We start from the raw sequence: 17,030 nt of genomic DNA, 5'->3' as shown, positions 1-17,030 counted from the left end.
CACCCGTGACACATGGCACGACCTAATGGGTCCGTGGGCCCATCCTGAACTTGGTGAACAGGAAAGGATGAAACCCTAGATAGCCCAAGCACCATCAAGCCCAACAACGCTCAATGGGTGCAAGCATAACAAAGGAACCGGGACTAAGATGCAGGCTTAACTCATCTTCCTGGTCCCGACCAACCTACATCCTTCAGGATGCCAATTGAGGTGGCAGACTAACTAGTCGATGGAGATAGACCTTATCAAGAATCCAAAGGAGATACTCAGGGTCACGATGTCCACCTTGGAAAATGAACTCGAGTTCTAGTGAGTCCTGGTGAACGAACCAAGACTCCGGTAAGTGAACAGGAACATTAGTAAACGAACTCGGAGTAGACTTCTGGATAGGGGAAGCCTAGCTAGCCCCAATGCTGACCTGTCCCCATGAAATTCAGCAGTTGGTCTCCTCAACTAACCTGCAGAAGAGGGTACACACAGAACGTACATTGTTCCTAGGAAACAATACTGCCACTACTCTGACATATCCCGTCCCCAGGATCCCCTTAGAAGCCCACGCGGACCAGTCCGAGCTAACGTATAATGAGCAGCTGTAAGGTTTGGCCACGCTTGAGCCGGCTTAATAGGCCCAGATTAACTACATGTTATTATGTAACATTTTTTTGTATTATGACTCCATTAGCGAGCAAACTATGATTATATCACTATTGGGCCCGGATTAATCTAGCCCAAGCCCACTGCGCTTGACTGCCTATAAATAGTGTCAGTTGTGCACTGTAGCAGGGATCCCTGAATTTTCTCTTGTAAGCAAAACTCTGCTAAAACTTGTAGAAAGCTCCATTATCAGAAACTCTCTAAAATCTAATACTATTGGCTCATGGACTAAGGCTCATTAACGTCCAACCACGTAAAAACTCTGATTGTTCATCTCTAATTATTTCTTTTCAGCTCTTACTTCTTAATAAATTTCTAGTTTTCGAAAAACTCGGTAAACAGAAATAAATTTATACATACCAAATTTTAATATTGAAAGTAGCAAAGATGTTCTATTTTTAAAAAACAATAAATTACATAGGTAGAAATAATTTTTTTATAAAAATGATTTATTAATAGATAATTTGCACTAAATAATTTTAGATAACGTGTGAAAAGTTAAAAAAAATTATGTGAGAATTATTTAAAGGAGTGAGATGAGAAAAAAAAAGATGAGTGTATATTTTTTATTATATATATGTATGTATGGGAAATTTCATATATATAGGCTTTGGATGTAGTCCTATTATTTGAGTGGTGCGGTTTCATCTAGAATAATTTATAGTACTTTTGAAGCAATTTAGAAATAACATTGCTTTGATAATGTTGTATATTACTCCAAAATGAAAAGTGACCGGTTTCAGATCAAGACTACATTTGTTCCCATATTATATAAATTTTATAATGAATACAAATAGAAAGAATGAGAAATTGAAATGAAATTATATATAAAAATGATCAACATTCTAAATATAAGTACGTATTTACATTATTGTCAAAATGTTTCCATTTTTAAGTTCTTACAACCACCTATTTTTATTCTTATGCTTTCTGTGGAACACCTCTACTGAAGGCTGAAACTGATTGGCATCATGAGTTTTGTCGCAAACTGAGATTTATTTAATGAATTATTGTTGACCTGAGCTTCAATAATTAATGCTTTTAAACTGTATTTTTAATAATTAAGTTCATAATCAGTCACATCACCATCATCATTGCATTATTCATATAATTTTTTTAGAGCCAGTGGAGTAATAGGTTCGTTAGGTTGTGAGCTTGTGTTTCGTGGCATATGAGCTCATAAATAAAGTCGTGACATCATGCGTTTTTTTTAATCCTATTTTTACTATCTTAATACGTGAATTATTCAAAAAAAAATCTTAATACATGAAAAGAAAAGTTTATGAATAACAAATATCAAAGCAACAAATGTCTCAAATCAATCACACCAAAATAAAATTACTCAAAGTCTAACTTAAATAACAGCCTAAAATATACCTTATCATAAATGCATATAAAGTTTTTATTATTATTATTATTTCATTACATATGTTACAAATAATGTAACATCACCATTCTAGGGTACAAATTTACATATGTATATATAAATACGTACAAATTACTTTCGGGTGTGGATTGAACATATATCTCATAGTTACAAAGTTATAGGGCCACTACTACATCAATTACGTGGTGAAAATAAATGCATATAAAATTAATTCAATATATTATTTTATTTTATTTTTTGAGGAAGATCTGATTCAATCTCTCTTATATGTCCAAAATCTCCTTACCCCATGAATATATATATTATTTCTATTCTTATTCTTATTATTATTCACATTTTTATGTTTTGTTTTAATTCCTTCCACCCAAATAATACCTAAAATCAAACCAAATAAACTAGATATATTGAAACTCACAATATCAAAAACTCTCTTAGTTGATTTCAATTCTCCTCTTTCCCAACCTCAAAAACCAAGAACTCACCCAACATTAACTTCTCATAAGGTGGGTCATTACTAAATCAAAAACTCAAAAACAATATCATTACTAAATCAAAAACTCAAACAATATCATGTCTATCGAAACTCTAAAAATAACATTTCAAATTTGAGTATTATTAAGTGTGCAAAGCATGTAAAAAAAACTACCAAATCAACCAATCCAATTAAAACAAACCGCCCAAAATTGAATAACCAATTGTAATTAAATTGGATTAAGTCTAATTTTTGAAAATCTGAATTAGATCATTCAGTTGGCGAATGATATATATAAAAATTCAATCCGGCCGACCAATCCAATTACACACATATTTATATAATTTTAAAACATATATTTATGTTGGACTCCTATAAATTATTAGGACTTACAATTATAATTTAAGTTAGATTTTGAGCTTATTTATTTTATTTTATATATAAAAAATCCACTTAAATGAAGACTCCAAAACATTGGATGGATCCAATCCAATAGATAAGTAGGAGACACATTCCGATCAAGTTAATTGGATCAGTTACTAAAATTGTATATGAATCAATGATTTGGTGTGATTATAATTTATATATATATGTACATATTGAGAAATATTATATGATTTTTAATTGTATAAATCATGAAGTACATTAGACAATGGGGGACTCCAATTGTTATAGTTGACTAAACTAAAAACATCCGTTCTCTATTGGCAACCTATGAAGAATAGCCAAACACACCCTCCTTGATTGCAAACCACCTGGAAAAAGTCCTCATAACAACACCATATTCTCAGCTTCGAATATAAGCCTCAATACCAACAACACATCCCAGGACCAAAGTTGCATCAATATCATCTTATATTGCTCTTCAGCATGAGGGGAGAACCTATCTTTTCGGAGAGGTGAACTTAGAAAGAGGTACTGGTCTTTGAAGATTTTATATTTATATCTTACCCCACTTCCATTCCATAAAAATTTGGGCCTCGTCCGTTACAATTTCAATTATGACTACCATCTTCAAGCTGCAGAAAATAAGAGCTGTAAAAGCCGCTAGACAAAACTCTCAAGTTTATCATCATTCTAAATGATAAGATTGAGACTAACTGATCCAACACATTGCCCACATACTATACCTTTCTTTATGACTTTTTCAAATTCCAAAATATATAAATTGCTGTTATTTTCACCAGCTGGACAGCAACACTGTTAACATTTTATATTCAATGAACAAAATAACTGCAAGAGAAAAGAGAGGGCAGTGACTTGTGAAGTGAAATATAAGTGAAGGTGCCTTTGTAACGCTGCAAAATGGGAACCAACATTTTCTTTAAATACAAAGCTACGTCAGTCATCAACAACAACAACATCAACAACAATATGTTGTGTTTCAAACATCTACCTACAGAGCAAAATCTTAGTAGGGCAAATATTATAAAATCAAACATCCTATATATAAACAACACCTCAAAGCAAAGCAAAGATGCTAGGTATTTTTTCTTCCTTTTTTGTGAGAACAAAATAATTAGTAAAAATGTACAGAAAATGCCCTTTTTTTTCTTTTTTTTTTTTCCAAGACATGTAGAGAAGTGAATATCAAACTCCACATAGAGCTTCCCAAAAGAGTTTAAAGAGCCAGTGAGGCAGACAGCGCAGGCTCAAGCTGCTTGTTAGATTTTACTGTGTCACTCGATTTTGCCTTAAAACCAAATAAACAGATAATCACTTGCCATTGCGATCAAACGGATAAAGGTGGGAAATCATCATCATCTTTCAAATGGTATGATTTTACAGCAATCCTACATGGGCCAAAACAACATAAGCTTAAACGAGGCCCAGAATATGCCACGATGAATGAATGATTAATTTAAGCATCAGTCAACGTTAAAGTTCCCATACCTATCTTTATCCATACTCAGTACCGGTTTCAGCTTATCTGATGCTGGTGAATTAAGGCTAGTGTCTGAGTTTTGAACGGGACTCAACCCAGAGTTCGTTTGCCAGCTTCCTCTCGGTAAGGGTGCCTCTGGTGGTGGATGCCCCATGGACCCAAATTCAACAAAACGCTCGGACGGATGCATTGAACCATTGGCATTATTGGTGTTTACCTTCCTCCGAGGAGAACCAGAAAGGTCGTCTGCAGATACAGACTTCCCATTTACTTTGTGAGTAGAAATTTGTGCTTGTGCAGTATCGCGACCACTTCTCTCGAGCAAACCACTCTCCGTACCTACTGTTACCATACGATTATTGTTCCGAGGAGACCTAACAGGCACTTGGTTTCTTCCCCTTGGTGTCATTGGCCTATCTCTATAATGATTCTGCAAAAGATATCCAAAACAGCACATTAAGATGAGATGGTCGTCACACCACCATACTCCACTAGCACCAAGACTAACAGAAATATGAACCCCAATAAAAAATTCAGGTTTCCATGATAAAAAGTGTGAAATTCAATAATCTAAAAGCTAGAATGAGTATACCATATTTGGAAAATATGTTCCCGTTCCTCGTGGCTTTTGCATTTCCTCAACCCCAAATCCTACACCACCAGGTAATAGTGGTGAATTTATGGGGTAAAAAGCTGGTCTGTGGACAACTCCGTTGGTATTCATTTGGGAAAAAACATTATGCTTAAGATGAAGAGATCGTCGTATTACATCCCATGATTTCTTGCCGTGAAACTGTGAAACCATAGATGCCATAGGAGGAATGGATGCATTCAAGGCACAATCATAGCACCACCTACCATAATGTAAACTGTTAAGGTGACTTTCAAAATCTCCATTCAGATCTGACAAAGTGTTGAAAGGCTCAGGACTTCCAGCAATGGCAGTAGACAGCCTGTAACTAGAAGAACTAGGATAGAAGTCCTCGGAGGACAAAACAATCGAACTCAAGCGTGAAAGATGTTGCTTTGATCCAACCGGAGACATAATTTTATGATTGCTGACGAACTGGTGCTCATCCTGATCACCAGCCGTATTCTCAGTAGAACCACTGTTTTTTTGCTGTCTGACTTGACAATTACCATTTGTTTCTTCATTCGCAATTGGTGAATGCAGAAAGTACAGGTGAGGTGCATGACGTGTAGGGGAAGATTTTGGTGAATCATTAGAAATAGTAAGACTTTGAAATCTTGACATAGCAAGGTCTTGTGCATCCCCATGAAGACTATTGTCTGAAACAGCAGTTCCATCCGAGGAATTCTCGGGTTTTGACAAATCCATTGATGGCATCACATTCGAAGAGTTTTCATATTGTTCACCCACATACCTTTCAGTCATGACTTCTGTCCCTGATATCTCAACATCGGGGTCTCCACCAGGCAGCAGTGATCTCTCGTGGTTCAACCTATATTCCCCAGTCATGCTACTTGATTCAGCTTCATAACCTCTCTGAATTTCTTGTAACTCTGCATCTGAGAATGATGCAGCACTAAACTCATCATGTCCAGACATGTGGAAAGAATCTTGAACATCAGGCCTCTGCCCCTTTCCATGCCTTTCCAATGTGTTGGAGAAAAATTTTCGAATTTCATCTCCGATGTTCTCTTCAGGCTGGGAAAGGATGCGCCCCAGTTTTCGAGCACCATATGTGAAAGCACTCCTTATTCGAAAAAAATTTCCTGCATCAAAAAAAGAGCATTTTATTTAACCGGCTATTTAGTTTGGTCAAAGAACATTTAAAGCAGCAGAATTTCCTCAAATCCCAATAAATGCTACAAATAATAGTCATGATACATGAAAGATCTAAGCAAATTTTTTTTGCAGATTACCAAGATCAGTACTTCCTACTCAAGTCTAATAAGAAAAGAGGTGATCTCAGATTCTCTGTCTAATTGAAAGGAAGCAAATAACACCTTTGCTCACACTACGCCCAAGGTTGTTATTTTCTTTCAATGGATCAACAATGTTAAGATGCTTTTGCGGAAATGTTCTGGAGCTTGTCTCATATCCCCTTGAAGGAGCTGAGAACATTTCAACACATCCCTTCAGAAAATCATCAGTAAGCAGTAGGTCATGACCAGCATTTTCAGGAGTTTCAGCTGCAAAAGGACCAAAAGATATAAGTATCTAGGTTAAAAAAAAAGTAAAATAAGGAAAATGCAGAAGGATGTTACTAACACATGAGTTCTGGAAGTGAAGATATCCGAACTGGTCCATTCAAGCTAATGCAGTAATTATCCCAGTCAAAGTTGCTAAAATAGTCCAAGAATTTATATAAAACCTGAGTTATAAAGGGGGAAAGAAGAAAGTCAATTTTCATTCACAATTATACAAGGCTTGCTGGACCAATAGTATCAAGCACTCACTGCTAAAGGACCATTCAAGGAAGAGTTGAAGAGATGGAAGATATATAGGACCAATGTCTCCAAAGCATATGTAGAAATCAAACCATGATGAGCACCAAGAATACGGCTTTCATAATAGCACCAAGCCTTAATTAGTATAATACTCCGTTTGAAAAGATGATCTTTGCTAATGAGGCAATCGACCTGTCACAACAAGCATATAAATTGCAGTGAGCATATAGGAGAGTTTATGCTCCAGAAATACCAAAGTTTTGAAACAGAAAATAAGAAGAATAAAGCAAAGACCAAAGGCAAAGAGTATCATGAAAGATCACAACACAAATGAAACGTCAATAAAGCACCATATATTTCTATTCCTACATAGTCGAATTATACCTGCTCAAGAAAGCATAATGTACAAAGCCCTCCCAACTGATTGAACGAAATATCAACCACAATGTTCTGTACAAGACATTTTACAAGTTTAACCTGCCAAACAAAAGCCACAGTTCTTACAGAAAACATGATAGTGTAAGTGACTCATAGGAAAATCAATATCAATCAAGAAGGGAAACAAATAAAAATAAAATAGAAATTCAACATACAGGAAGAGCAGGTTATAAAACATTACTAAAGCAAAGCAACATGAGAGTTAGAAAGCTTTCAGGTAATGTATCATAACAACTCCAAACCATCAATACTACACTAGTAAAGAACTTGCAGTTTCAGGTGACTACTTATCAAATACGATGGTATCATACAGTCAACGTAATTAAGTTTAGCACCAAATCTTAATTAATTTTTTCATTATTTGAGATATTCCACTGGATAAGTATAAAACAAAAAGATTATTTCTACAGTAAGGACTGTCAGTATCCAATGAGACATAACCCAGAAACCACAATAGAATCAGTGATGCAGAAGAGAGAGGCCTCAACTACTTTTGAAAAGAATACATTTATCTTCCAAACATCATGTGGAAGAAAAAAAAATGAATGAGCACATCAAAGGAACCAATGAAAAAAAAAGGGAATCATTGACTATGAAATGTCTGTATAAATGCAATAAGAAAGTTGGTAAGTTCTCAGCCATTGTGAGGCAGAAAGGAAACAAAATTTGATAGAGATGTATTTAGATAGAAGAGAGTAAATGCAGAGAGAAAATAAAATGCTCTTTTCATAAATCCATCAATGAAAAGTTTTAAATAATCAAGCATATGTATAGATAAGTAATCTAAGAAAAAGACATTAGCACAAAAATTATCCCAAATTACGCTGATAAACCCCAATTAATATAATAATCCAAAATACAATAATCGTCAGATATATATATATCTTAGATTAGTATTATACATATATATATATATATATATACAAAACACAAAAATATACAGATGACTTTTATTGAAAACAGGTCTATGCTAAAGAAGCAAGGAAATGGATATTAAAGAAGAGATTGCACAACACTGAATTAAATAGCAATTCAGAGAAGAGCGAGTTTCCTTGGCCCTTTGCTAGATGCACTCTGTATTATATTTAAACTCTCCTTTGCACACTCTGCATTATATTTATATTCTCTTTTGCACTCCCTTAAATCAATGAATGACATGTGTATTCCACTAATGATTTATAATGTTTTTAAAATATAAAACAATTAACTAATGTTCACATGTCATGCTTTGATGAATGAGAGTGTAAAAGAGAGTGCTATAAAGAGATTCCTTAGCACAGACAGAGAGAATACATAGATTAGGCTAACAATGTTTGCATGATTCATGTTTGAAGTAGAATTAAACAGAATATATATCATCAAATTTCAGATGTACCAAAGAACTTAAGCTATGTTTTAAGATAGAAACCTCAGCCCGGATCAACTGCACATCCTTCACAACAAATTCTGCAGCACTGTTTTTTTCTTCTCTTTCAAGGACTGAGCACACATCATTTGCCAAAGCCTCCTCAACATTTAGACCCCCAAAGGCAGTCAAATCAATATCTCCATCAGGCAAATACGTTTTTAGAGGTACTGACCCAAATGGGAAAACCTGCAAAGTACAAACACACGCACAAATATATGTATTGATATAAAAATCCATGACTAATATTACAGCAAAAGTAATGAATTGAGGAGATGTTAGAAGATATCAGACAAGGATGCCAAAAGGTGCATGAGTTACCAAAGGGCAATACATATAAATATATCTATATCTATATATATATATATATCAGTCAGCAATAAAGTTACATGTAGTTTGGTTAGCAAGCTTTGTTGATATTATTGGTGGGAATAAAACTAGTTCACAGCCTAGGTAATACCACTGGCCGCAATTCTATGAAAAACCCAAAAAAGGACAGCTAATGCAAATCAACACATGAACTAAAACCTCCCAAATGCCCATGATGCCACAGATATGAGGAATTTAAGCAGGCATAACAAGCCAAAACCTTTCTTTCACCAGCCAAATCAGACATTCATTCACCAGACTCTATATTGGAACATCAGACTAGAGTCACTAAATGAAACTAGACACTTGTATATCGACCCAGCAAACTAATCATCCCAACAAAGTTTACTTGTCTTCTTTGAAAACATATTCTGACTGATATCAAGCTACCTCATCAACATAGTCGGCCAACTTGCATTTACTTGAAGTTTAACAACCTTTATACCAGCAAAGTACCACCAAATTACTTATTTTCTCTTCGTCTGCTTCCGTTTTTTTTTTTTTTTGGAAGTGCAATCTATCTTGCTAATGAACTTTTCCTGTTGATAAACTAACAAGGCCCAAGCACTAGAACTTAATATCAAAAACTCCAATCAAACATAATCTACCCAATGGAAGCTTTCATATCTCTTCAATCAAATTAAAATCCATTAACGTATTTCCTATTTTCTCATATTTCATTTCTTGTTAAATGACTTCAAAATCATCATATTTCAATTATCAATAGCAATGCTGATACAATATATACATATATATTATACTTACAACAAGAGTTTCACTAGCACTCAGCGCAAACGTCAGAACAAAACCCCAAAGTCTACACACGCGAATGCATACATCTTTACACATATACACGAAGAAGAGAAACTACATACACAAATTAGATATAAACAGATGCTCACCTCGCAACCAAGGAAACCCCTAATAAGCCTCTGAACGTAATCAATAACCGCTCTTCTCCTCTTCTCGGACACAACAGTCGGCTGAACCTGACCTATAATCCCCTGCGTCGCTTCCTCCGCTCTCTGCCAGTATTCCGAACCAATCACCGTTTGATTCAATGAAAGCGGCGGCGGCTGAAGAAGCGGCGGAGGCGGTGGCGACGAAGATAAAGACGAAGAAGACGACGGCATATCTTCCAACGCGGCGCCGTTTAGTTCAGGCGACCAATCCCGAAGATCGCCCATGAAAGAAACAAAATCCCGAACCAAAAACAAAGAAAAAAAACAACAACGACGACCCAAATTTCCTCCTCCTCTACCGGAACCGATGAAGTCCGGCGACGGCCATGGAACGAACGAGGGAGCACCAATTGAGGGTTCGAGGGTTGTTGATCGAGGTATTGGAACTTGATCCCGAATAAGCCGATTGCTAAGAAGGGGAAAACCGAATCCTTCAAAACGACACACAAATGGCAATGAAACGACAACTCAAATACCAAAACTCTTCTTTAACGATGGGAAGACGAAGTTGCAGATTCCTGGAGGGGTTGAAATGGATCCCAAAGTGCTTATTACAACTTTTTAGTCGAATTTTATTTTTTTCTAAATTAAAAAAAAAAAAGACTCGAAAATAAAATAAGCTAAAATGACTTTCTTTTATTTTCTTTTGTTTCCTTTCCCACCTCCCGTTTTGGTTTGTATTTCTTCTTTTCCTATTGTTTTTTTTTTCTTTTGTATTAATTAAATTTTTGGCATATTTGGTTTTTTCAATATCGGCACATGTTTAACTTTCACCTACTCAACCTGTTTGTTTCTTTTTTATTTTTATTATTATTATTATAATTGATTTGCTTCATGTAAATATAGTTTCTTGCACATTTTAAAGGGTCTTATATTACCTACTTGTTCTAATATATTGTTTATATATATATATATATTTGTGTGCTTATTTTATTAGGGAAATTTTATACTATATGTCCCGTAACATACTTAATTTTTTGAAAATGCCAAGATAATTTACTCTCCCAAACATATGTCATTTCTAATTTTTTGGACAAAAACACTCCTAACATTAACACTCTCATCTTAGTCGAACTCTCTCATTTCTCTCTTAGTGGAATTTTCTCTCAACCTCTCATACTCCTCACATTCTCACTATCTCTCTCAAGCAAAGCTCTCTCTTTTGTCACAGCCGCCGTCCCCACCTTCTTCTCCATCCCCGACAACGGTAAGTCGGTTTTTAGGGTTTTTTTTAAAAAAAAAATTGAATCGTAATGTATTAAATCGATGAAATGGGTTTGATTTTAATCTTTATTTTGCAAAAATGTAGCTTTAAATGGGTTTGATTCTATGTGCATCGTTTTGGAAGATTGTGTTTAAGTTCTGCAAAAAATTTGTGGGTCGATGTTCATTCGATCCCACATCAATGCCATTTCGATGCTTAATCGATGGTAATTCAATGACATTCAATGCATGTGTATATTTTTAAATAATTGAAATGTTGTTCAACGATGCTCCATCGATAGTATTTCGATGGACCATTAAATGAAGGTAATAGTCAATCGATGCGCAATCGATGGTACATCGATGCCATTTCGATGCTTGCATGGTTTTCAGTTTTTTTTGTATAAAATCGATGAAATTTCAATGATATGTCGATGTTGACTTCGATGCAATTTCGATTCTAGTTTGATGGTATTTCGATGCTTTCTTAGTTTTAGTTATATTTTGATAAATCTATTAATTTCAATGCTATTTCGATGGTTATTCGAGCACATTAGTTTGATAGTGATGCATCGATGTTAATTCGATGCGATGTTGATGGCTTTTATATGTTATCTACTTTAAAGATATTTGATGCATAATCGATGTTATTTCGATGGCATATCGATACATTATTTGTTGATTTTATTTTGTATATAATCGATGCAATTTCGATGCTGATTCGAGGGTGGCTTAGTCAGTTGTTATTTGTTAAATGTATTTCGATGGTACATCGATAGTTTGTTTGTTTAATTGTAAAATCAGTTTCGATTGTATATCGATAGTATTTCGATGTTAATTCGAGGGTGGCTTAGTCAGTTGTTATTTGTTAGATGTATTTCGATGTCATTTCAATGGCACATCGATAGTTTGTTTGTTTATTTGTAAAATCAGTTTCGATGGTATATCGATAGTATTTCGATGTTGATTCGAGGGTGGCTTAGTCAATTGTTATTTGTTCATTGTATTTCGATGGCATATCGATAGTTTGTTTGTTTATTTGTAAAATCAGTTTCAATGGTATATCGATAGTATTTCGATGCATGCTCGTATATGTTGATTTTTGCTTTTTGCTTTGATGTCAAATCGATGGTAATTCGATGGCATTTCGATGACAACAGCAGACTGAGTATTTTTTGTAAATTCAACTAATTCTTTTTTTTTTTTTTTGATATTTTGTAGATGCCACACAAACATATCCCAGTGCTTGAGATCCCCATAGAGGATCATTATGTCGGTTGTATGACCTATAGGGATTCCGAGAGGTTAACAAAATTGAAAAAAAGGTTTGAGGAGCATGGATTGTTGGGGAGGGTGAATGAGTCTGTTTTTGGACCATTCTTCACAACCTCTATCTTTTCGTTCTCTGGGGCATTGGTGCATACACTGCTTTTGCGGAAGGTGAAGTCTCCGCGTGGCGATGAGGTGCACTTCTTGATGGGCCCAAACTTATGTAAGTTTGGGGTGCATGAGTTTGCCATTATGACTGGCCTGAGCTGCTCCTGTCCACCACTTGCCGCTGACATTCAACCTCACCTTACGTCTTCCCACCTACTTGATACATATTTCAATGTGGAACCCGAGAAGGACATTAGGTTCAATATGTTGGAACAAGCTTTTAGTATGTGCGATGTACTTGATGATTTGTACAAGCTCGGTTTTGTTTACTTTGTGGAGGGGATACTATTGGCCGCTGAGAACGACAATGCTATTTGGCGAGATTCATTGTCGATGCCCGAGGATTTAGATTAGTTTGAGAAGTATCCATGGGGATCCCTTTCATTCGATACAATTGTGAAATAATTCAGTAGAGATATGAAAGCGATTGGAGCTACAATACCTGGTAAGAAGGCAAAGAAGACCATTGAGGTGGAGTCTTCTAAGGGTGTTCAAGTGGAGGCAAAATACACCTACAAGGGGTATCCACCAACCTTGCAATATTGGGCATACGAGAAGATTCTTGATTTGTAGAAGGAATACGCCAAGCCTTGTGGATTCAAGTTCCTTAGGATGCTACAGTGGGAGAGCACAGGCCAGCTGAAGCATTTGCATGTGAAGAATGTACTTGCGATGAGACATGTAAGCTATTTTAAATTTAAATAATTCAAGACCTTTTTAACTATACTAATCAACTTATGTCATTTCTAATTTGCTTGTTTTGTTTCCATTACAGTTGTCGTGCATTTCTATCCTAAGGCCTCGACCAAACGAGCGAGACTTCTTCGGCACCATATATCAGAGGACAGAGGGGGATGCTCCTAGGTATGCGATGCTGCAGGATATGATCCAGCCTGCACCAGAGGATGGAAGACCTTATGATCCTGAGGCTGAGGCTGCTGTGGTAGCAGAGATAGCCGTGGAGGCTGGCATATTTGTGGAGGATGCCCCGACGGAGACTGCTCCAGATACTAGTGCAGAACCTACGTCTGCTCCTGCTCATGGGGCTTATGAGGTTGTGTTGGGTGAGATGGCCAGAATATCAGGTGTAGTGGACGAGGTTAAGGTCACTCTAGGTATCATCCTTAAGAATCAAGAAGTCATATTGGAGAAGCTGGCAACACTTGGTGGTATACCTACTCATGCACCTACTCTAGCAGAGGATGTAGAGCACGACATTCTCCCCACATGTTACGAGCCTCCTGATGGAGAAGCCACACCTCCTCAGCCAATGTAGATGGTCTTAATTACTACTAATCCATGAGTTTTTACATGTTTTAAAGAGATTAGATACTATATGCTCCTGTTACAGGTAAGCACACTAAACAGAGACCAGTAAGGTACGAGGACTATACTCCAGCAGCCAAGAAACCAAAGTTTAAGGACCCAGTTACGATCCATCCTTTAAAGGTGTTGGATAAAGATATGTTGACAAATTTTAACCGATGGGTACTCAGTGAAATTGACAACAGCAGACCGAGGAAGTTGGAATGTTGTGATGGCACCCCTGTTTGGTTCCTGAAGTTGAAGGTGGCAAAAGAATGGTTGGCAGAAATAGTAAGTCTTTTATATTTGCAATCAACACATTCATCTCATTTTAACAATCCACTCTTCCTTAACGATACTCTATTTATTTGCAGCATCTCGACGCTGCGAATTATCTTATACAGAGACGTCTTTTTGAGTTGTCGAAGACGTACCCCATGAAAGCCACCATACTTGATTCATCATTTGCAAAGTATATTCCTGCTAGATATGAGGACTTCAAGAACAAGAGCAGGACTTACCAAAGGGATGAGGACATTCTTAATTTCATGAAAGGCGATGCTAAAAAATACAAGAAGCCTTGGGGTGATTGCAACGAGGTCTACTTCCACTGGTGCTTGGAAAATCGTCATTGGGTCCTTTGTGAAATAAATTTCATTGATTGGATGATCACTGTATTTGACTCAGATCATTCCAACTTTAGCCATAATAAGTTGTCTGAGTTGATCGAGCCTTGGACTAGGATGCTTCCATCTTTACTCAACGCTTCTGGTATGTTTAAAGGACACCCCGGGTTGAAAATAGCTAGACCGAAGATCACCGTTCCAAACTTTGATTGGCGGTGCATGTCCACTGATATTGTCTCATAGTCTAGAACCAGGTATTTAGACGTACCAACTTCAGTTTTTCATAACACTGTTCTCCTTTAATTTTCAATACACTCACAAATACGATTTCTTGGTTTCAGCAGAGATTGTGGCGTATTTTCCATCAAGCACTTGGAGTTTATTCTTAGAGACATTCTATTATCATATGCCATCGAGGACCACATTCAGTACTTCAGGGATAAATTATGCATCGACATTTTTTACGAGAATGTGTACCCTTGACTTTTTCTATATGTTAGAACATTTATTTTGATTTCTCCTTAGTTTTGTATATAAACAATATCATTTCGATGGCTATTCGATGGTACACAATAGTATATTTCTCCTTAGTTTTGTATATAAACAATGTCACTTTGATTAAAAAAAATCCATTAATACACAAATAAAAAGATTAACAAAGTCCATTAATACACAAATAAAAAGATTAACAAAGACCATTAGTACCCAAATAAATTTTTTAACATCGATGCCATAAATTTCAAACTCGAACTTTACAAGTTGCCCTATTATGGCCTAGACCTCCACATATGTTGTACTTGCATTCTACAACCACTTTCTGTCCATTGGAAGGATGGCGTTTCTTCTTAGGCCTACCTTGTTTCTTCTTTGGACGACCAACTGGGTTTTTTTTCGCAGGTGTTCTCACTTTTATTGTCATAATGTAACGACCCAAATTCACTAATAAGGTTTAAGGGCCTTGATTAGTGTGTCGGGAGGGCATAATTGGTTTATATGCGATTTAAATGATTTTAATGCATGATTCTGTGATAAGCATGCTTATGTGACTATATGTTATAATTGTGGAGACCACATTATTATGTGGATATATTTGCAACATGTGGCTTAAGGCGATCCTAGGGAGCCAGTTAGCGGGAAAGTCACAAGGAGACCCAATACTTGACTCGGGGCAAGTCAATGGGTATTTTAGATATTAGATATTTATTTGGGTTATCAGGTTATGAAAATAAATAATTGGAGATATATTTGAAGTTAGAGAGTTTAGGAGGGAATATTGGGGAAATTTACCATTTTGCCCTCGGGGACGTTTTTGGTACCCCGAGCCTTGGGATTAACTTAATTAACTAAGGATAGATAAAAAAAAACCAAGGAAAATAGTAGAAACACCTAAACCGACCCTTCCCTTCTTTCAGCTCACTCAACTTTCTCTCTCAAGGAAACCATGGAAACCAAAGGAAGATTCAGCTAGAAACTCAAGGATTTTAGCTGGAATTTTGGGGAGTATCTCAGTAGCAAATTGAAGGTTCAGACAAGAATTTAGGTAAGCATTGAATTATGATTTTAGCTGTCTAAATTCTGTAGTTTTGGCTGGGTATTAAGTGTTCTTGGGTTCTTGATATTGAAGATTGAATTGAGGCTAAGGACTTGGGAATTAGCTCAGCAACAACTTGGTGGACTTGTTCTTCAGTAGAGGTAAGTCTCTAATTATGGTTTAGCACTTGAATTCTGGGAATTGTTGGCTGTTCTAGGTAGTTTTTGAGCTTTGGGGTTTCAAGGATTGAAATGTGATTTTGATGAGTTGTTAAGCTAGTTTTCCTATGGGTTTTGTTGCTGGGAGTATATTAGAACTATTGTGATAATTAAAGTATGATATTGGGATGGTTTTGGGTTAAATTGATTGAGGTTTGGCTGTTAAAAATGGTGATTTTTCCTGGGTTTGAAGGTGTCGGGCCGCAGCTTTGTTCTTGGTGTGTCGCGACCCTCTAGAACAGGTGGGAGCTGAAGAAGAAGGGCGGGCCGCGACATGGGGAGTGTTGGGCCGTGACCCGTGTCTGTTGTTTGGGGAGGCTGGGCCTCTGGATGGAGGCGGGTCGCGGCATAGAGGGCTTAGGGTCGCGACTCTTAAGGGAATTTTTGGCTTTGAGGAGGTTTTAGGTGCGGGGACCTAACCTAGGGTGCTCGGGATCGATTCCACTACCATGTTTGGTGGAATTCGATGTTTCGAAGGCTAAAACTTGGACCGAAAACCTTTATTCAATTATTATTTATGGAATTCCTTATCTTGGTTGTGACTAGGTGCGCTAGGGCTCGAGAAAGGGATCGTGCTCAAGGGTCATTTCTCATAATCAAAGTGTTCGGAGTTAAAGGTAAGAAAATTGCACCCGGTTGTGAGTTATGATGGGACTAAGGGTTCCCTATACCTGTAAGCATTATTGTACGATGGTATTATGCCATGTGAATATAAAACAAACG

The 17,030-nt window shown here is 36.5% G+C and overlaps 2 protein-coding genes across 2 annotated transcripts; one reads left to right on the top strand and one right to left on the bottom strand.

Moving 5' to 3' along the window:
• Positions 1-3,815: 3,815 nt before the first annotated feature.
• Positions 3,816-10,583, bottom strand: LOC133800703 (uncharacterized). Its single transcript, XM_062238731.1, has 9 exons — positions 9,928-10,583; positions 8,660-8,845; positions 7,198-7,290; positions 6,823-7,005; positions 6,635-6,737; positions 6,370-6,555; positions 4,991-6,135; positions 4,407-4,828; positions 3,816-4,306 (listed from the first exon to the last, which is right to left on the bottom strand). The coding sequence occupies exons 1-9, from the start codon at positions 10,210-10,212 to the stop codon at positions 4,246-4,248; spliced, it is 2,664 nt and encodes an 887-aa protein (XP_062094715.1). The 5' UTR covers positions 10,213-10,583; the 3' UTR covers positions 3,816-4,245.
• Positions 10,584-12,282: 1,699 nt separating this feature from the next.
• On the top strand, positions 12,283-12,981 carry LOC133800203 (uncharacterized). Its single transcript, XM_062238154.1, has 2 exons — positions 12,283-12,321; positions 12,412-12,981. Exons 1-2 carry the CDS (start codon positions 12,283-12,285, stop codon positions 12,979-12,981), a joined length of 609 nt encoding a protein of 202 aa, XP_062094138.1.
• The last annotated feature ends 4,049 nt before the right edge of the window (positions 12,982-17,030 follow it).

The sequence above is a fragment of the Humulus lupulus genome, chromosome 9 (genome assembly GCF_963169125.1).
Source record: "Humulus lupulus chromosome 9, drHumLupu1.1, whole genome shotgun sequence".
Lineage (NCBI taxonomy): Eukaryota > Viridiplantae > Streptophyta > Magnoliopsida > Rosales > Cannabaceae > Humulus > Humulus lupulus.
Note: the sequence above shows the minus strand (reverse complement) of the source record. Positions and strands in the feature narration are given on the sequence as shown.